At 59.4% G+C, this 20,294-nt stretch overlaps 2 protein-coding genes across 2 annotated transcripts; both read left to right on the top strand.

The window, feature by feature from the left end:
• Positions 1-2,479: 2,479 nt before the first annotated feature.
• BESB_073900 (uncharacterized protein) lies at positions 2,480-10,389 on the top strand (the record flags this gene model as incomplete). Its single annotated transcript, XM_029365763.1, has 8 exons — positions 2,480-6,442; positions 6,893-7,094; positions 7,512-7,617; positions 8,086-8,178; positions 8,618-9,005; positions 9,438-9,600; positions 9,954-10,009; positions 10,246-10,389. The coding sequence occupies 8 exons, from the start codon at positions 2,480-2,482 to the stop codon at positions 10,387-10,389; spliced, it is 5,115 nt and encodes a 1,704-aa protein (XP_029218247.1).
• A 4,174-nt stretch (positions 10,390-14,563) lies between these two features.
• BESB_073910 (uncharacterized protein) lies at positions 14,564-19,387 on the top strand (the record flags this gene model as incomplete). Its single annotated transcript, XM_029365764.1, has 8 exons — positions 14,564-15,099; positions 15,626-15,764; positions 15,991-16,324; positions 16,739-16,930; positions 17,388-17,545; positions 17,996-18,171; positions 18,688-18,795; positions 19,123-19,387. 8 exons carry the CDS (start codon positions 14,564-14,566, stop codon positions 19,385-19,387), a joined length of 1,908 nt encoding a protein of 635 aa, XP_029218248.1.
• Positions 19,388-20,294: the final 907 nt, after the last annotated feature.

Genomic DNA, 20,294 nt, shown 5'->3' on the forward strand with positions numbered 1-20,294 from the left:
AAGAGTTCTGGATTTCGATATGCTGTTTGCAAACATAACTAAATGATTGTTGAACAGATTAACCATCCCGTATCACAAATTTCAGTGTACTCGTGTCTTCGTGGTTTACACGATAATGCCAGTTTCCTGGTGACTAGTCATCTCACTGCGTACTCAAGGTATCAGACTTGAGAAGTCAAGAACGTACAAACCACAAAGGGCTGGTTACGCCCGTCTGTGAATCCAAATTGGGACTTCCCGAGAGAGACTCCCAGAGCATCATGTTCCCCCATACTCCACGAGGGACGTCGCGTTTCCTCTGATGTGTAGGAAATCGCGAAACAACAGTCATGCGCGATGTGAACAAGCAGTGTGACGGGTGCCCTCTAAAAGGAAGGCGCCAGTCGGCGGCTCAGGCTCAGACCATCGAGATGCACCTAACCCGACGCCTAGAACCTACAAGAAACGGAGAGTAGAGGCAGAAACAAGCTAGCTCCAAATGCAATTCCGTTAAAAGAGAGAGGAATCCGCTCTGTACGGTGTGGCGACGAACGCGGAGGATTCGTTGCCGTCACACTGACACCGGGAGACTGTCTCTCTGCGGCGGCCTGTTTTGAGAGATTTCCCGGGTTCCAGTAAAACCTCGCAAGTTCGGAGTTACACACACGTAATCTTGGCGCAGACAAAAAAATATTGGCAAAATCGTAGAAAACCGCGCGTATCACGCCGACAGTAATCTGCCACGGCGCGGGCGCGTTTTTGCGAGTGTCGAGGGTTGTAGGGGGGCAGAGACGGTTTTGGCGCTGCGTCACTCCATGCGTGTCATTCCAGACACAGATGCTCCAAAGACGAGGCGTTTCTGAGAAATGAGCACGTTTTCCTCGCAGACCTCTTTTGTAGTTGAATTTGCGGCTGGCGGAATCCTCGGTGGCGGCGCGTGAGGAGGGTGCTTGCCGCGCGCAGGAGGAAGGACGCTGGACATGCAAGCGCCCTAGTATTTTCACAGCTGGGTAAGACAAAGAGATACGCTGTGCGTCAGGCGCGGGCGCCGGCGGGTTGTCTTGTGTCAATCCCCAAAAGAAGAGTCCGTGTCCTTCAGATCAACGCGACAGAAGGAAGGAGGCGCTTTGAGCATTCGTCGTCCTCACGTCGTCGAGGCTTTGTCGGCTCTCTTGGGCTCCATATGTGGCGAACGTGCATTGCGGCCGCGAGCCTCAAGAGGCCTGGAAACACATGAGAAAAGATCCGGCGCTCACTTTTTGCCTCGCGTCTTTGTATTTCTTTTCCTCGGACTCTGTGCGTTCCCTTCTGGTTCGCCTTCTTTCGGCTGCTGTATGGGTGCGCCGGTCGCGTTCCTTTTCAGAGTCTCCATTCCAGCTCGGCGGCGGAAGGCCGCGCCCGCCACCAATGGCGAAGAGCCGTTTTGAGGTGTGGATCCACGCACCTTCCCGCGCGTCCTTTGTTGCATTATCATCGTTGGTTTTTGTATCGGCGCTTGCACAGCAGGACAATCCAGCGACAGGGATAGCGTCTTCTGCTAATCGACCCGCCTGGCGTCTCGCCGGGCGCGCCTCTTCGCTGTGTTCTGCTCTCAGCGGTGTGTCTATCTTTCAGTGAAGAAGTGACTTTTTCGCTCTCCGCAAGGAAGACCTTGGCGTCAAAGTCTCGGCGTGCATGTCCCGGAATCCGCCTCTTAGACTCAAACCCGTCTGTCCCCTGTCTTCGTCTTCGTCCCTGCTTGTTTTCCTTCCGTCACCTGGTTCATTACCCAACTTTTTTTGAGCGTAGGCGGGTCATGTGACAGCTTCTTCGCAGACAAAGAAAAGAGGACGCTTCCCTTGTGATTGTAGAGCACGCGAAAGAAAGCCTGGCGCCTCCAATGCTTCTGTCTTCCGCACGCGAACGCCCTCATTCTCCTCGTTAAATCCAGAGGCAACTGATTGGATTATCGGAGGTCTTGCAGTGCTAGAAATTAGTAGTATTTAAGTCCAACCAAGACCACTACCGAACTCGCAGCAAATACTTGGAGTCAACAGCACAGAACCTAATGGTACTGGAAAATAGGAGATCGCGTTAATTCTTGGGAAAACGACTTCCGAACCACCAATATATATTGGTACAAAGAAGTTATCATATCCTCCGTACAAAGCAGGCATTAAGAACATAAAGATCATAGCTAGGCGATGGCATCGCGCCTTGCCTCATTTTGTTTACTTTTCTGCCGAATCCTGTATGCTGTGTAACTCCAATTTCTCTCCTGTGTGCCGCGGCTCACCGCGCAGGACGTCTTCTGCAGGACTCTGTCTCTGAGAACGTCAGTGTCGCGTTGTCTTCCTGACTCGCGCACGCAACGACTCGGAGTTTTCGTCGCTCTCTGCTCCGCGGCGTCTGCCTCGAGGCCTCGGTGTCTCTGTCTCTCTCAGCTGTCTCGACAGCCGCTCGCGTTTCGAGTTCTTCGCCCACTCCTTCTCCCCCTCGGACGGCCATCCGTCTGCGCCACATGCAGCCTGTCACTGGCGCCGCGTCGCTCTCCTCTCCTGCCTCTCGCCGCACGAAGAAGGTCTTTGTCGGCTCGCGCCCGCAGCCTGCGCGGAAGACGAATGCAGTCGGTTCCTTCCCTCCTCCCTCTCACTCATTTGCCTTCTCTGCGGCCTCTTCTTCTGCCTCCGCGGCGTCTGCATCTGCCTCCGCGGCGTCTGCATCCGCCTCCGCAGCGTCTGCGTCTGCCTCCGCAGCGTCTGCATCCGCCTCCGCAGCGTCTGCGTCTGCCTCCGCAGCGTCTGCATCCGCCTCCGCAGCGTCTGCGTCTGCCTCCGCAGCGTCTGCATCCGCCTCCGCAGCGTCTGCGTCTGCCTCCGCAGCGTCTGCATCTGCCTCCGCAGCGTCTGCATCTGCCTCCTCGCCAGCCCGCCTGCGCGCCCTTTCCGCCTCAGTCAGGCGCCGCGACACGCAGGGGCCTCCCCGCGCGCAGGAAGGAGAGGGCCGCGAGGAGAATGCGTTTCTAGCCGTCGACTGCCGCGAGCCGCGTGCGACTGCCAGACAGGCGCGCGGCGGCGCTGCGCATGTGCGTGCCCAAAGAAGCCGCGGAGGAGGCGAGCGAACGCGTCGGACGCTGAGCGCGGGGGGGTTTGGAGTCTGCGACTCGAACGGAGAAGGGCTTTTTCCTTGTGAGACCGAGGCGCCCGCGAGCGGCGCGGCACGCAGAGACGACGGCCGAGCCGACCTGCACGGGAGAGCGAGCGGTGGGCGCCAGGCGGGGCAGGTAGGGGAGAAGGCGCGACGTCCACGCGAGCCCGGAGGGAGGTCTCCGCGCCGTGGGGAGTCCTCCACTTCGTGTGGCGCAGAGTCGCGCGCGCCTGCGAATCCCGCGTCGGCTGAGCGCAGCCAGAGGCTCCAGGGAGGCGACGCAGCTCAGACTTTCCTCGGCGTCCGCGGGGAGGAGATCCGGCCTGCGCGTGCGTCCGCGGTTCGCGTCGCCGCGACAGAAGAGCATCCTGGGGCCGCGAAGGCCCTCGCCGGCTGCCGCCTCGTGCGCTGTGCAGCAGAGAGGGAGGAGGCGAAGCGCGGCGGCGCGCGCGCGGTGTCTCTTTCTGTCGTGAGCGCAGCCGCAGACCGGAGGGAGGCCTCTCGCGGACCCGTCGAAGAGCGAGAAAGCGGTCGGGCTGCGGCGGCTTGCCTCCTCCCGCCATCAAAGCAACGGGAGAAAAAGGCGCACAAAGTGGCGCAAACGCCAAAGTCCGCGGCGGCCGCGCGAAGCGTCTCCGCGACTCCTTCGGCGACTTTTGCTCGCGTGCCGCTTCCGTGGGGTCCTCTCTCCACAGTTCCCCCGCGAGAGGACGGAAGTTCGCAGCTCCTTCGGGCGCCGGCGGGAGCAGATTCTGCGCCGCCGCATGCGCTTTTCTTCAACTCGGCGCCGAGGCGATCTGCTGCAGGAAGCAAAAGGCACCTGCGCGTCAGCGGGCGCAGCGCGGAAAGACGAGCGAAAGTACTTCACTCCCAGCCGCCCCCGCCGCTCGCCTCTTCCTCTGCACTCCCCTCTGGGGAGAGTCCTCTCTTCGCATCGCCTCTCTCTGGGCACCTGGAGACCCCGGCCGAGCACGAGGCGCTGAGACAAGCGCAGCGGGAGAAGCGAGGAGAGACCGGCGAAGAGGACAGGGAGGCCGCGAAGGTGGGAGGCAGGGCGGAAGGGAGAGAGGACGAGGGGTTCGCGAGCGACGTGTCGGCGAGCTCCGAGACGATTTTGCCTTCACAGTCGCTGAGCCAGGCCCTGGCGTCTTTCGCGGAGTGCAGACTCCGCAACGTCAGCGAGGAGGACTCGCGTCTGGGGAGTTCGTCTGTGGCCGAGACGCGGGGTGTATGTACAGCGGAGCCGTCGCTGGTGCGGTACGAGGCGGCTCTCTTCCCGCCCTGCTCGCCTCCGCATTCGCCTTCTCCGTCGTCTTCTGATCACGACGAGGGCTTTTTGCTGGAAACGCTCACGCCCCGCGCGTGCGAAAAGCGATTTGAAAACGTGCATACAGCTCTTCGTCTCTCGCTGCCTTCCTCTTCGTCTCTCACGTCGCTCAACCCGTCGTCGCTCTTCCTGGCTAAAACGCACCCTCGCGCGGCGTCCGCATCCTCTTCTCGCACCTCTCTCCGGTCGCCGACGCTCCAGGTCTCCTGTCGCCTCTCCCCGTCCACCCTGGCGCCAGGCAGCGCACCCGACGGCGAGTGTACGATTTCGCAGCCGGCGCGCAACATGGAGACGCGATACGCGCCCGCGCCCTCGCTGCCTCCCCCGATGCCGCGGCAGGCGAGTCTCCGCCCGGCGCCGCGGCTGCCGCTGCCGCCGCCGCGGAGGAGCGTCTCCTCGCAGAACAGCCCCTTGCGCCTGCGCGCGTCTCTTTCTGCAGCCGAGGCTCAGAAGGCGGAGGACAGGTCGCCGCCGGCGCCCGCGGCGTCTGACCGCCGCAACGGGCTTCCGGCACGCCGGGCTCCGTCGAGTCCGCTCGCTGGGGTGGGCGTCCGCGACAAAAGCGCGGATGGCACAGATGCGGCTGGCAACAGAGATTCGGGGGCGGAGGACGCCACAGCGGCGAGTCCTTCGCGCAGCGCGGTCTCCGGCGTGGGGGACGCGGCCGTGCCGAGGCGGAAGAGCCTAGAGGCGGGAGAGGCAAGAAAGGGCGACGCGCGCGACGGTTTAGGGCGTAGGAATCCCTGCGAGACGCAGGCGACGAGGCAGCGAGAGACAGTGTGCTCTGCAGACGGCGCGCCGCCGCGGACGACCCGCGCAGGCGACGACGACGGGAGGCCGGCACGAGCCTCTCGGCCGTCCGCGCGGGTAGGTCGCGCGGAGGCGCCCACGCATGCGCCTCCGCGGCCGCCTCGCGCGCATCGTCTGCTGCCGGCGCTCGCGGGAGATCCCATTGTGAGCATCGACCTTGATGCGCGCGTCGGGGTCGTCGCCGGCAGCATGCTAGGGCGTGTATCGGCGCACTTCTTTGACCGGCGCACGCGCCCGGCATCTCCCGAAAAGGAGGAAACGCCGAGGGGAGCAGCTGCGCCCGGCTCGCCATCTTCTGCCTCTTCTGCTTTTGCGCCTTCCTGCTCGTCTTCTTCTTCGCTCGGGTCGTGCTCGCCCTCCTCTCGCGGGTCGTCGCCGCCGCGGGAGCCGCCGCTGCTGGCGGCGCTGGCGGCGCCCGCGCGTTCGCAGCCTCCGCCGGCGGTGCAACGGCTGCGGAAGTTCTTCGCGGCGCTGCCGGGGGCGGAGCGCCTCGCGTGCGTGAAGCAGACGGGCGAGCGACTGAGGCAGACGGCAGCGAGCATGCTGCGCAACTCGCTGCACCCAACCGCCGTCACGCGGGCGCCGCCGCTGCACCCGAACTGTTACTTCACCGAGGCGCAGGTGGAGCGCGCCGCGGCGAAGAAGAGACACAGCGCGCAGATCGAAGCAGAATCGAGTGAGCAGCAGCCTGAGGCGACAGAGGCCGCGCGCGACCAGCGCGGACACGCCAGCGCGGAAGCTATGGCGCCGCAGGGTGGATCGCTGCGGAGGCCTCGGGGGGAAGCAGCAGCGCACGCGCGAGACGGCGACGGCGGACTGTCGTGCCGCAACCAGCCAGAAGGCGCGGAGACGCTGGGCGACGAGGACCTGCGGAGCGGCGCAGAAGGGCACGCAGAGCGGAAAATGCTTACAGCAGGCTGCAGCAGCGGCGAGCCGCTGGAAGGCTCGCAGGGCGAAATCGAGCGGAAGAGGGCGAGTCGCGGCAGCGCGGCAGCCCGGCTTCTCCTCGCGCCTCTTGCCCCGCTTCAGGTGCTGAGGAAAGCCAAGCAAAGAACGAGGAGAGAAAAAGAGAACGAGGAGCCGCGCCCCTGCAAGTGTCTCACGGGGCTCTTTGTCCTCTTCGCTGCGTACGGAGACGACGCTTGCTCTTGCGTCAGCATCAACCCTGCCTGCGTGTATTCGATTTTCGGCATGAGCGAGGTACTCCTAGCGCGCGGTGATTCGTCTCTCCAGTCGACTGACCTCTTCTTCTCGGGTCTCCTCTTCGCTTTGGACTCCTCTGTCGCCTCTCCTCGCGTTCCCGCGGGCTCGCGTGCGCCCTTTGCTACTGTTGGCACCGCCCTGTCTTTCCGCTCACTAGGCGCGCTTTGTCTGCGGCGTTTCCTCCTTTTTTATGTCTCCTGTCTCCTTGCGGTCGCCTCTCGGCGCCTAAGCTCCCTCCTCCGGCGTCCTCTCGCGCGCTCCCGAGGCTCTGCTGCCGCGCCTTGCCGCGTGAGAGCTGCGCTGAGGCGCGACATGCACCGCAGACTTGCCCTGTTTCGCTGCTTTATTTCTGAGCGCTCGCCTGCGTCCTGCCTGCGCCGTGCAAGGCTCTCTGTCCTGTGAAAAAGGGACGTGTGCGTCGCGCGTTCACTGTTTTCTGTGGCTCAGATTGTCCGCTGGGAGAGCAAAACGCTGAAGTGCCTCGGCGGCGAGCGCGTCTCGCCTTCGCAGTTCGCGCCGCATCGGTCTTCGCAAAGCAGCACGACGTTCTTCATGAGTCGCCACCCCGTGCGCTGCTCGCACCGGGCTCATGCTGAGCGCGGGCGCGTCTTCGCAGGCGGCGGAGGCGTCGGCATGATCATCTCGCTCGGTGAGCTGCGCGCAGACAGAGACACTTGCAGGTTGAAGCAGCGGGACGTTGTGGCCCGAGGCGCGAGCCGGAGGGCGCAGAGAAAACGAGGAAAAACGGGAAACAAGCACGAAACTGGCGAACGCCTGCGGCTGGGGTTGTGCGGAGATGGGGGAGGGGGGGGGGGAAGGGATTGCGGCCGTGACACATGATTGGCCTGAGAGTGATCAAAGCCTGAGTGTTCCTGCGCCCGCGGGTGCAGGGGCGACCTGGGAAGAGAGAGATATCTTCTCTGTGGAGAGACACGAGAGACACGCAGAGCGGGTCGGCGGAGAGTCACCTGCTGGGAGGCGGGCAGGCCGGAGTGGAAGTCGTGAGAGAGTCTTTCAGCTCATCCGTGCAGAGTGGTGCGTGGCTTTCGCTTTTCCTGTCTGTTAGGCTGTGGCGCCTACGAGGACCTGCAGCGGTTTTTTTGCATTCCACTCTGGCGCAGCTTGGAGGCGAACGCCGTCGTCGTCTTGGACTGCGACGGCACGCACCTGCTGTAAGCTTTTCACAAAATGGGACTTCGAGAAAGAGTGACGGAGGAGAGCTGAAGGCAGCGGGTGAAGCCGCTTCCGCACCCCCGCGACCAAGGCAAATCGGCGCGAGGACAGCGGATTTGGCGGAGCGGAGGGGGATAAGGCAGCGACGACAGATAACATACCGGAAGAAAGACAGGAGATGAGACATACAGAGGCGAGGGGCGATGAGGCGTCCGCGCAGGTCGTCCTGCTGGGATGCCTGGAGGCGCTTGTCGTCAGAAGCAGAGACTGCGAAGCGCGCCCAGGAGACAGAGAGAGAAGAGAGTGGAGAGAACGCGCAAGCGAGACTGGGACTGTAAGACAACGTAGGAGTGATTCAGGAAAAAGCGAGGTTCGGCCGACAGGGCATCGCGGTCTGCGTGGGGATGCGTCTGTGTGGGAAGAAAGCGAGATGATTTGAGTAGGATTTCGCTTGTGCTTTTCCTCAGATGTGTGACGAGCGAGTTTATCTCCGGCACGCGCTACTTCTACATCATGGACCTACGGGGCGCGTGCAGCACCGAATTCAAAGAGAACTACAGGCACGTTTTTTTCTCTGTTTCTCGCAAGCCGAGAGCGGCGGTCACTCTCGAGTGGCTTCGGATCTCCTACTCGAGGCACGCGAAGAAGGGCATCACTTTCGCAAGAAAGAAAGCCCCGATTCTCTTTCTCCTCGCCCCCCCCCCCTCCGAATCATTCTGTCGCTCTTTCACTGTCTCTGCGTCACGTGGGGGAGCGTCTTTGCGTGACTTTGAGGAGGCGTCGCTCTACGGGCTTTCGTTCGTCGCTGTTGTGGTCAACAGTGCGTAAGGCAGCCGACAGCTTTAAGCTTCAATTCTACAGACACAGAGACTGCATCTTCCCTGCTCGCTGCGTCCCGTTCTTTGTCACCCGCCAGCCCCGCTCCCGCGTCGTCCTTCTCGGCGCACGTGCCTCTGCGTGCGGTTCTCTGGATTCGTTTCTTGTGCGGGGTCTGTTCAGCTGGGCGACGACGCGAAAGGGTTTCATGCAAAAGTTCGTGGCGTACAAGCGGGAGGCGCCGAAGCACTTTAGCCTGGCGAAGCTCTTTCGGCGTTCCTTCCTCGTGGTCTGCGACGGCAGCTACGGGAACAGGCTCGTCGTCTACGAGGCGTCCGCGGCGCTTGAGGCCTACAGCGCGACGCGCAAGCGGCTGATGCTCGAGCGGCGGCGCGAGGCGCGGCGGAAGCGAGGCGGCGCGCCTGAAGAAGAGGGAGAGGAAGAAGACGAGGCGCTCGGGTGGGACGACGAGGAGCTCTGCGACCTCGACGGAGACTGCGGCCTCTGGGACGCGGACGGATTTGAGCAGCCGAAACCCGCCCCCGTGGAAGTCGACTACGGCAAACCCGTGGTACGCGAGACAACCCAGCTTCAGTTTACGGCCTAGGGTCAGCAAGCTGCGGCGAGCGAGGAGAGAGAGAGACGGCAAGGAGGGAGACAGCGAAGGGCCGCGCACAGCAGCCGCGACATCGAAGACAACAGCGACCGTCCACGAGACGGGAAACAGGCTCAAATAATTCTCATAAACAAACATGGCTTCCACGTGGAGAGCCATACGCTGCCTCGTATTGGTGTATATATCTGCATATATAAGTGTGTATAAATAAATATATGTAAATATATAGATATGCATATAGGTGGATGTGTGTGCGTACATATACATATGTTTATGTGTGTATGTGCCTGTCTCGGGGTGTTTGCAAGCGCGCTACCTAAAGACCCGCCTTTGCGCAGGTCTTTGCAGACGCGCGCGCCCAAACACTCGTGTGTTTCATGTCTTCAGCACACGTTCGTTGGCCACCTGGCAAGCATCGTCGCCATTGACGCCGCCCGCGAAGACGATCTACTTTTGTCGATCGACTCCGACGCGAAGCTCTTCCTCTGGCGCTGGCGGTTCACGGCTCCTCTGCTCGTCGTGGACTGCAGCCCTGCGAAGTTCTACCTCGGTAGGACTGCAGGCCGCCGCGGAATGTTGCACACCGACGCCAATCCTGCACACACATATAGATGCGTATATCTCTATTTATGTATATATAAGTATATATCTATATATATGTATATGTGTTTTCATATCACTTGGTGCATGCACGCGCATGCGCTTGTCCATCTCTCTGCATGTAGAAGCGTCCCAGGGCTTAGGGAATCGGATCTGTCTGGTGTGGATGGCGCAGGTGTCTGTGGCTGCAGGAAGTGGTGTCCTAAATTACATATATATGTCTACATAAATGTATCATTTAGGTGATTCAAGCAGAGAGAGCGCGTAGCCGTGAAGGTTTTCGGGTGCGCGTTTTTTTTTCAGGTTGGCCGTGGGTGTTGGTCAGCCACGAGGCCGTCGTCGCGTTCTCCTGCGACCACGTAAGCGAAAAAAACCTGAGCTTCAGCCGCCAGCGCTCGACCAGCGGAGGTCGAATCCAGATAGGGCCCCTGGGCGTGGGTCGGGTGGATTCGACAGTCATGCCGCGCCTGTGCATGCATATCTGTCTCTGCTCTCCGCCGTTTTTATTATGAGCAGCGTCTTACCTTCTGGCGCCCGCGTCTGGCGGCGATTCGGCGACCGTGGTCTCAGCTCGCGTGTCTGCCTTGGCTCTCAGGGTGTATACATCGTGCGGCTGACGGGGGAGACGGAGGAAGACGTGGAGCCTGTCTTTCGTTCCTCGCGAATTCGGCCGTTTTGGTCCAAACGCTTCTCCAGTTGCAAAGTGGTGGCCCTCCAGAGCGAGGCTCCTCGCGCGTAACTGCTGCCGCTGGAGCGGCGCGTCGCGGCCGCGCTCGGGCGAAAGAGCCTCGCGTGCAGCTGCTGCAAGACACGAAAAGAAACTTGCGCTTGGCGCGGAGTCAAGGCGCACGTCAAGCCGGAGTGAACGCCGACTGCGGCGAAGAGATTTGTAGGGAGGGAAAAGGAAAGAACACTGTCAGCACTATGCAGCTGAATTTCGCGTCACCCAGTCACGACGTGAAGGCGACGCAAGACGCAATGCGCTGCGTGCGGTGGCAGCAACGTCTGCCTGCACCTTTGTGCAGCAGCAGAATGTGTGATTGCACTTGTACAGTACATACGTATGTATACTTTTCTGTATATGTGCGTGTGTAGGTACAGAGAGAGGGGGTTTCATCGGGTAGAGAGATGGAATCCTGTCTCTTCGCCCTGAGAGATCTGTGAGGAGGGCGCGTTTGCGGTCGGTTGTACTTTTTCTTTGCATTGATGCTGCGCGTGCACCGCGCGAGGCGACGCCATGCGTTGGAAAGAATAGCTTTTATTTCTTGTCTAAAAAAGCGGGACAGTCAGGGGAGCGTGGACTCAGAGAGTTCTATTTGAAGGCAGCTTTCGGGGAGTGGCGGCCGCTTCCCGCTCCGTTTCGGCAACAGATGTTTTCAACGAAAGATGGGTTCTGCCGCCACCATCCCCTGCACGCATAGGTTCATTCTCATTTTTGCATCTCCGGATCGATGTAGTCAGTGAAATTTGTGAAGCTCTCCTGTGTGCATATATATATATATATATATATATATATATATATATATATATATATATATATATATATATGCCTACAGTCTCCATCGTAAGACACCGTGGAGGGGGTATTTTGTTGTCAAAAACTGGCTATCGCGCACAAGCTGTCAAGGGATGCGGTTGTACGTAGTTATCTCAGAGATCTACCGACAGATAGAAATGAGACTCGTATGCCTGGAAGCCACAGGCGCCGTCGTGTCCTTCGCGGCAGATCTTATGCACCGCGCTCCGCGTCCCTGTGTCTCTTAAAAATGACGGATGCGGTCAGATTAGGGGAGTTCGAACATACCCGTGCGATATCTCAGATCTGGTGCGATGCACCCGGTAGTGCGGCGGAGTCCAGAGAGAAGTTGCGGGTCGACTTAAAGGCGTAAGGCGCAAATCAAGAAAAACAAATGCCGCAGCTTAGCCTCAGGCACCGGCTCAGATTCGCAGAAAGGAATGCACGCATGTTCGATGCGTGACCCCCCTATAACATTGGAAGAACCGTTTATCGTGTAGGGTGCCTTTAAGGGCGCATACATGCGCCTGGACTCAACAGGCCGGCACCAAGAATGCCATAAAAAGCTTAACTGCACTTCCTTCTCATTGTGTTTGTTCTCCTCGTCCCGCAACAGGACAGTGTGCTGCCAGGTGACCAGAGATTCGAGTCGTAACTCTGTTTCATCGCCGGTTCCCCGTACCTCCGCAGCTGCGACGCGGTACACTACAGTTCTGCTTGAACTAGTACAATAACACAGGCGGTACGAAGTCAAGACGCTGAGTTGATACTGCACTGATATAGTTGTCGTATAAGAACGCGGCGGATCACACCGAACTTTACTGGCCCCACGTTGGTCTTGCCTTGTTCGGGCGGCAGCGCACCTTGTGCCTCGCCTCCTTCAGCCGCGACCATCATATCTTTAGAAATGCGATCGGAAATGGAGCGGTGGGGTGTTTGCGCCGACGCAAGGGTGCGCGAGCGCCGGGACGCGCGCAGTTTCTGCCAGTATGTGGCGTGGAACGATTCTAAGCGGCAGGCGTATGATTCACCTTTAAGCCACGCAGACGGAATGTGCCCACTGCGTCTGCTAAGTTTGAAAACTCACCCCTTTGGGCTTCTTCGAAGTCGAACGCAGCACGCGTTCGCAGGTAATCGGTTTTCGGCCGGCACCGAGCCAGGCACAACAGGCAAACATACACGTCCGGCGCAGATGCCGTCGCCTCACGACCGACTGCGTACAAGTATGCGCATGGCGTTGGTGGTCAGACTCGAGCTACAAATGACCTGCTACAGCGTGGCGCAACTGTTCGGAGCCCCGTGCTGGGAGGGCTTCTCTTCGTTGCTGGATTACGCGATGCAGAGTGGTGATCTTCGGCGGGCGTCCGCGCGAGCCCACCGCGTTCGGTTCGTCCCTCACATGTGGTGACTGAGCTCGCGACAGCCACGGTCAGCGAGAAGCAAAGCTTTTGCGTGTCAGTCTAAATTTCGGCCCAGCAAGTCGGAATCCTGTTACAGCGCGCCTTCTAAGCAGGGGAAGCAGAGAGACAAGGACGTCAAGAACACACGACAGTCAACTGAAGGCAGTCAAGCTTTATTGCTCTGTAGGGCGGCGCCATCCGAGGTGAGGCATGTGCCGCGTGAGGCATGCGCCTGCTAGATTTGAATCTCATACGTGCGTTCTGAACATTTTCAGCGCCGTTTCATGAACCACCGTTTTCACGTACCCTCCTCTTAAACGTTACACAGCGAGAACGAGATGCGTGCCTTGCGCGATCGTGGCTGCTGCCAGAACTCAGCCAGAAGCGCACTTCATGTCCATTTCCATGAAAAAACGCTAGAAGGATCAGTGATACAAACGATGAATGGGTGGCGTGTGTGCTAAGGGTGAAGCCGGAAGACGGGTTTGGCGCCCAGCAACGCGCCACCCGGGGATCAACCGACCTAAACAACTCTGGCGCGCCAGGTCGCCGGGCATAGCGAATGCCCGCGACACAACAAAACAACACAGTGACACAGAGCACGACGAAGTTGCACACCGAAACCGGTATTGACCGCGAGCCGAGACCCGCTTGACAACGGAAAATCCACCACCGTTCTGTGGCGCCGGGGCGGCTCGACCGCAAACGCAGATCGAGGGAGACACAAGCGCTGCGTTTTTCCCAAGGTCCCCCTGCAGCGCTCGAGAGGGGGGCAGAAGTCACATGTGGTGTACGTAAACTCGAGACTAGCCGCTTTTAGTGTAAGTGGGAAGAACTGATTGGCAGACCTCTCCGCCAGAGTCAGGAAACCGGAGCTATCGTGTCGCGTTTGCCTTGGTGTCCGTCCCTCTCGGGTCCGAACGTTCCTCGGACCTCACCGTGCTGTCAGCCGTGTCTCCCCGAGCACTGCAGAGGGAAACTGTGTCACGTATGACGCTTCCTGGACACTTCTTATTGCCGGCCTCTGCGCGTTTTCCCCTCGCATTTTACGCTTGTCATTTTGATTTACGCCACGTGACTTCCTTTGGTTTAAGTTTCCCATCCATACTGTGGAGCCGTGTGCAGACTCGGGCGTCAGCACCAACACCCGCGACCGCGTCCGCGCCTTGCAGTGCTTGTCGTGAAAAGTGTGTTGCGATAGCCCATTGGTCTTTCTCATATTTGTTGTCAACTGTGCAGCTGGGAATACCTGCAAACGAAACCCCAGGGATCTGTGCGTGGGCTCTGGCCGTGGCGAAACCCTATTTACGGCGCCGTTTTTCGGCGGCACTGAGCGAGTGGACGTTGTTTCCGTGCGCTCCTTTCTCACTCGGGCCCCGCAGGCTCCTCATTGCCCTTCCGTCGATTCGTCCCACGATCTCGGCAGGCCGGCCGAACCGACGATTTCTGTAGGACAGACGCCTGGATCGTTTCTTTCGGCCCCGTCCGTCGATGTTTTGGCGCCTTGCCAGTTGCTCCTTCGTCTCCTCCGTGTGTTCCTAAAGGCTATGAAATCGGTGTAGCGGCATCGCGCGCGACATCCTCGTTCCCTGAGGAAATTTCCACGTCTTCGTCAGCTTCGTCTCCGCGCTCGTGTCTCTTACGCGTAAACTTGCGCGTCCTTCCGTCAAGCGCACATTCATTCTCGACATTTTTCCACGCATCTTGCTGCCAAGCCTCTACACCCCCCTTGCCCCCCCTCGGGTCAACATCCGGGTGCAAGTCTTCCATCCAAGAACCCTCGTCAGAGGCGAGGCACAACGCCTTCTTGGCGATCTGTTTCGAGGCCTCCCTGGGTTCCGCCTCCGTTCTCGCGCCGGCGTCGCTGGCGGTGAGAGTGTCCGGGCGAGACGACGGCGAGGGCGTCACGCCGGAGGACGCGGCGAGCTGCAGAGATCCTGTTTTCGAGCTTTCTGCACTCCAGCGCAGCGCTCCACTTCGTCGGGCGCAGTTCCGCCATGGCCTTCTCTGGAAGGCTCCCTCTGAGGCGCCAGTCTGCGCCCGCGGGCAGGCTGGGGAGTCAGGAGAAGCCCTGCTGCTGCGCGTCCTCTCTGGCGTCTTCGCACCGGTCTTTTTCGTCTGCGTCTGCTCCGCCTCGCCCCCCTCTTCGCAGCCGTCCCCCGGCATCTCCGGCTAGGGCTGCGTCGCCCTCCGACGGCCCCGTCTCCGCCGCGCCCTCTGCAGGGGCTGTCTCACGTCCCTCGCTTCACTTCGCGGCAGGCATACAGGCATCGGTGCCTCGGGCGTCTGCGCGTGTGTCTCTGCCTCTGTGCCTGTCGCGCCGCAGCACGCCAGCTGTTCTCCTTCTTCTCGCGCTTGTGGCGCTTTTCGGGGGGCGGGGCGGCCGCCTCGCGCGGGCGCAGATTCGCGTCCAGTCGCCCAAGAGCCTCATCGACGAGCTGCGAAGCATCGGTGCGATCTCCGAGCAGACGGGAGAGACAGTCATCGGCTCGACAGCCTCCTTCGGGACTCCCGCTTATGGCACCGTCCTCAGGTGTGTTGAGAGGGAGAGACCGCGCCAAAACACAGTTCCCTTATGCTTTCCATGACCGTCGGGTGAAGTGCACCAAACATAGTGGCATCCAGAGTATAATTGAACAACATGTGTGTACGCGATTTCTCCAGCGCAAGGGACCTTGTGCGACCAAGCGATCGCGCAGGACCCGGCAAAGCAGCTGCCACGGCGAGGTGGCGGTCGGAGCCAACCCCAGCCGCAAGCAAAGTGGAAAATCGGATGAGAACAGCACGACAGCGAGAGAGAGGCGTTGAAAAAGAAGGGGTTCCGGAGACAGACGCCGAGACACAGAGGGACAGCCTGGGAGGAAGACGAGAGAGAACGGTTTTCAGTGCTGATGCTGCGGACACTGGGCGTCACTCCTGGCACGCAGGGCGTGTGTCTTCAGGAGGGATGTGAGAGCGCAAGGCGTCTCCGAGTGGATGGACTGAGCACGCAACTGGCATCTGATTGGAGGCATTGCGTTCTAGCTGACTTTCCTCCCCTTTCGTTTTTCTGTCTTCAGAGGAAAAGCCTTCTACGTGCCTGATTCACCGACTGAGCGCGTCGACAGCGGCAGCCACTGCACTCGCGCGTACTGCGAAAAAGTGAAGGACGAAGTGATGCAGTGGAAAAAAACCGAGGCATCAGGAGGGCCTAGTAATGTAAGTGCTTATGCCGCATTATCGGCATCCTCGACGCGGTGCTCGCTGGCGGCGCCGCCGAGCCGGTCATCCTCGAAATGGAGTGGAGCATGCTCAACCAGTGGGCAGTCTCCGTCGACTTCTGGACAGATCCCGGCTAGGCCGCTCTCCAGTGTGCGTCCGTGTGTCTCCCCCGCCCCCCCCTTGATGCTTCGTCGCCGCTGTGTTCCGCGTCTTCCTTCCTCAGGTGATTTTCTTCCTTGACCGCGGCATCTGCACGTTCGCGACGAAGGTTCGCATCGCGCAGGAGTGCGGCGCGGATGCGGCAGTGGTGGTGGATCGGAGCGTCTCAGGCTGGACGCGGTCGTATATTCGGTTCAACGTGATCATGAGCGACGACGGCACCGGGCAAGACATCTCGATTCCCAGCATCCTCATCGCGCGCAACGACGGACAAAGCATCCTCGACGCGGTGCTCGCTGGCGGCGCCGCCGAGCCGGTCATCCTCGAAATGGAGTGGAGCATGCCGAACCAATGGCCAGTCTCCGTCGACTTCTGGACAGATCCCGGCGAGCTCCAAGGTAACGCCTCGGGCCCCAGCAGACAGGCACCTTTTTGCAGCCATGCCTCCACACCTAAACGTGTGTATACATATATATAGGAGTTTGCTGGCGACCTACATGTTGCCGAGGCGGGGGCGGAGGGTCCTGTGGGACGCGAGACACGGGATGTGTGTGCTGGATGAACGCGCACTTCTCACCCTTCTGTACACACTTACACCCCACATAAATATATATGTGTAATATACGCATAAATATACGTATATATATATGTATATGTATATGCATGCTTCTGATTGGTCAAGCTCGTACGCACACGTCACTCACTCTGTGTGAGCAAGTGCCCGGGTATATACATATATATTTAGGCGTATATATATATATATATATATATATATTATATGTCCTTGTATATATGTGTCATATGTGTCTCAGGCAGCACGTTTCTGCATCAGTTGGCGCCCTACATGCTGCAGTTGGGCCACCACGTCCGCTTCAAGCCGCTGTACTCGATCTTCGAAATCGAGGGCGGGACTAGGGAGCTGTGTCTCTCGAGGGGCCTCTATCGGCAGTTTCCTCAGAAGTACTGCGCGTTCGACCCCGCGGCTCAGTCGCTCACGCACACAGGTGAGAAGCGTGGGAGAAACGAGCGCGAAAATCGCCCAACAAAGGCGCAGCAGGGGGCGGTAGCTCACGACCAGGTTCACCATCGAGGCGCGGGGAGCCGCGGCTCCGCGGCCGCGAAGAAAAATCCGGCCAAAGTCGAGAGCTCCGTTGCAGCTATGCGATGCGAAGACGCAGGAGTCTTTCTCGTATTGGCTCGCTTTCACCCAGTTAATAAGCCTGTGCCGAATCAACAAGAACTCCACCGTGTGTGCGGTCCAGACTCGCATCAAAAGGCGACTCCAAGGTGTCGCGTTCCGGCCGTGCGCCTGTTTCGGGTGCAGCGTCGCCTTGTACGGCGTCTGAAGTGTCACAGGCAACCAATCGCCTCTGCGCATGTCCGCCGGTGTTGCGCTCGTGTATGCGGTTTCCAGGGCGCCACATTCGCTCGGGTTCTTTGACTGCTTGATGTCCTCTGCAGGCAGCGAAGTCGTCGAGGAGGCGCTCAGGCAGTTGTGCCTGTACCACGTCACGGCGGCGCCCGCCAAAGACCTCCCTGACTCGGAGTTTTCGCGGGAGTTCTGGGAGTACCACAAACTGATGGCTGATCCCAAGAAAGGCTGCGCCTTCAACCGAGAAGTGGGCATGGCGAGGGCGAAAGAACCGGCCGCGCGCGAGACTTCAGAAGCTGCCGAATTGACGACAGGCGGATGAAAAGACGAGTCGTGGCGCCGCCGGGGGATGGCTTCCGCGCTCTTTCGTCTGCGGTGCTCTGGCTGTCTCGTACGCGCGAGGAGGTCGCGGGTGACAAGAGGAGAGAACAGCACGCATGCGTGTCGCTGGCGTCGCTCGGCATCGCGCGCTGCAGCAGTCTTTCCGCGGCCTTCTGCTCTTGTTCTGACAGCGAGGCGTTTTACTCTGGGTGGGGAGAGGGAGGGGGGAGGTTATGGCGGCGGCGGAAAGGCGGGTTTGGGTGTCCATCCGGTGCAGGCAGAAGCCAGAAGCTCTCCAAACTGCGGGTCCGGGGTGTCTCTCGCGCCTGTCTTTCGAGGCTCGGGCTGCGTTTGCCGATGTCTTTTGGTGTCTCAGGGGAGCAACGAATGGGGCGAGGCTTGCTCGATGCGGCTGATGAGCGACATTCTGTCGTCAGGGCAGATGAAAGTCCTGCGCGACTGCATCGAGGGCCCGCAGGGGCGGCAGCTCCTTGACATCTCCAAGATGAACCGAACTTGGAATCCAATCGCACTCCGCATCAATGGCGCAAGGTGAGAAGTCTTCGGTGTGACAGGCGTGGCGCCGAGGGGAGGCCGTTCTCGGTTCGCGAGACCGCTGCATCCGCGCTTGCTTCCGGTTGTTGCAAGCCACTCACCGACAACTGCAGCCATCCACAACTCACAGAGGAGAGGTCGCACGTCGTGCTCTCATGTTTTAAGCATACCCACGCCGTATGGCCGTCTCATTAGCCGTTAGCCCGCTTACGCGGTCGCTACTGCGACTACGGCAGGCGACGGAGAAGAATAAAGTGTCGAAATACGAACGGGAACGGGTGAGGACGCGGAGCGTGATGCGGGCACGAATTCTGTTGGCTGCGCGAATCTCATTCGCGGATCTCGAGACGCAGACAAGGCGTTTCAGTCTCTTTGGGTTCCCTTCTTCGCATGCCACGAGTTGACCTCCTTGGAGGGCTGCCGCGGGAGGCCGGCGCTTGAGGTTGGCGCGCGCATGCGAGATTAACCTAGTCGCGAAGAGAACGGTCAATGTCTGGATTTTTGCTCGCCCAGATTCAACGGAAACCTCGACGCAGAGGTAGCCCTGCGGGCGATCTGCGCCTCGACGAGGGACCCTGCAACCGACCAGTACCGCGCGCCAGAGTGCGAGAGACTCATGATGTAAGGTCGCGTCAGCGCAAAAAGATGCTTACACGTGTATTTATGTCTGTAGATTTGTGTGTAAGAAGGTCGGCAGGTGTGTATATAAGTATCCATGATGACATGCATACTTGCACACGCACGCAAATGCATGTATCAGGCGGGAAGGTATGCAGTGCGACTGCAACGTGGCCTGGTATATCTGTAGTCGAGTCTTGTGTATCATTCCTTTTAATTCACGTGGCTACCGCGCATGCCTGACGGAGACTGACGTGACAGAGAGGAGCCGTGTGTGTGTGTGTGCGTGTGCCTGCGTTTTCTCTTTCCGTTGGCTTGTTTCGGCTGCAGCGACGTGCACAAGGAGGAGGCGCCTTGGCTCCGCGACGCGCCGGATTGGCAAAATTTTTTCCTGGTGCTGCTGTTTCTGGGCATCATCGTTGCATGCATGGCGGCTCTGTACTACCGCATAGCGAAGCAGCGCCTCGTGCAGGAAGTCCGCCAAGAAGTTGCGTTGGAAGTCCAGCAGCAAATTCAACAGTACTACGCTATGAACGAAGAACTGGCGAATCCTGCTCGTCAGGGAGTCGAGAGGCAGCCTCTAGTCATCCCCTAGACTGTGACATAGTGCGAACCCGTACTGCCAAACATTTGCAGATTTCCACATACGCTACAGATATATACACACATATGTCTCGAAAGAGATGTACGTGTGTAAGTATATATGGATGTAGCGATGGTCGGCTCCTTATGCATGCATGCATACACACATGCACAGTTGTAAATATGTATACAAACACGTGAGAGCGGGCTTTCCGTCGCAGAATGCGGGACGGTCATTCGATGCAGCGGGCTGCCTTCTAGTGTGTCGGGAGCAAGGCTGTTTGAGAATGAGAATGCGGACGCCTTACAAGACACACGAACCTCGAGATGAGACCGCAGAAATACACGCGAACAGAGGCTCTCACGCAGCCGCTTCTCGTGAACGCGGGCGCCAAATCGCGTGCACATGCGTATGCATGCATAGATACATGGAAGTACAGTCGTACTTATATATAGATATATATCGTGTACGCTGCTGCGTAGGAGGTAGTAACTCGAAGGCAGAAAATGTGTGTCAAGGCAGGCGCACGCACCATAGCTGACAAAGAGGCAATTGAAGGGAGACAGATATTCAGAGATTTTCGTAAATAGGAGGGCACGCGATCGTAGGCGATCAGCCGTAGCCTGTCAGTGGCGCTCCTCCGCGGGTCAGCCTCGCTCGGCGGGTTAGAAGAAGCGCGGAATCGTCCCGTTTCTTCGAGATCTGGCCGGGAAGGAAACGAAAGCTTCCACATACGCTGGGGAGCTCGCTTGGCACGCAGGCACCACCAGTATGTCTCTCTGAGCCCCCAACTCCCGTGGGCAGTCTTCGCATGCGTGGAGTTGTGTACACGCGCCAGTGTGTGTTTTTGGACCGACTCGCGTACTGGTATGCTTGCTTCAGTCTGTGCTTGGCTGTTGATTTACATGTCTGTTTACGC

This window comes from Besnoitia besnoiti (assembly GCF_002563875.1).
Source record: "Besnoitia besnoiti strain Bb-Ger1 chromosome Unknown contig00007, whole genome shotgun sequence".
Taxonomy (NCBI): domain Eukaryota; phylum Apicomplexa; class Conoidasida; order Eucoccidiorida; family Sarcocystidae; genus Besnoitia; species Besnoitia besnoiti.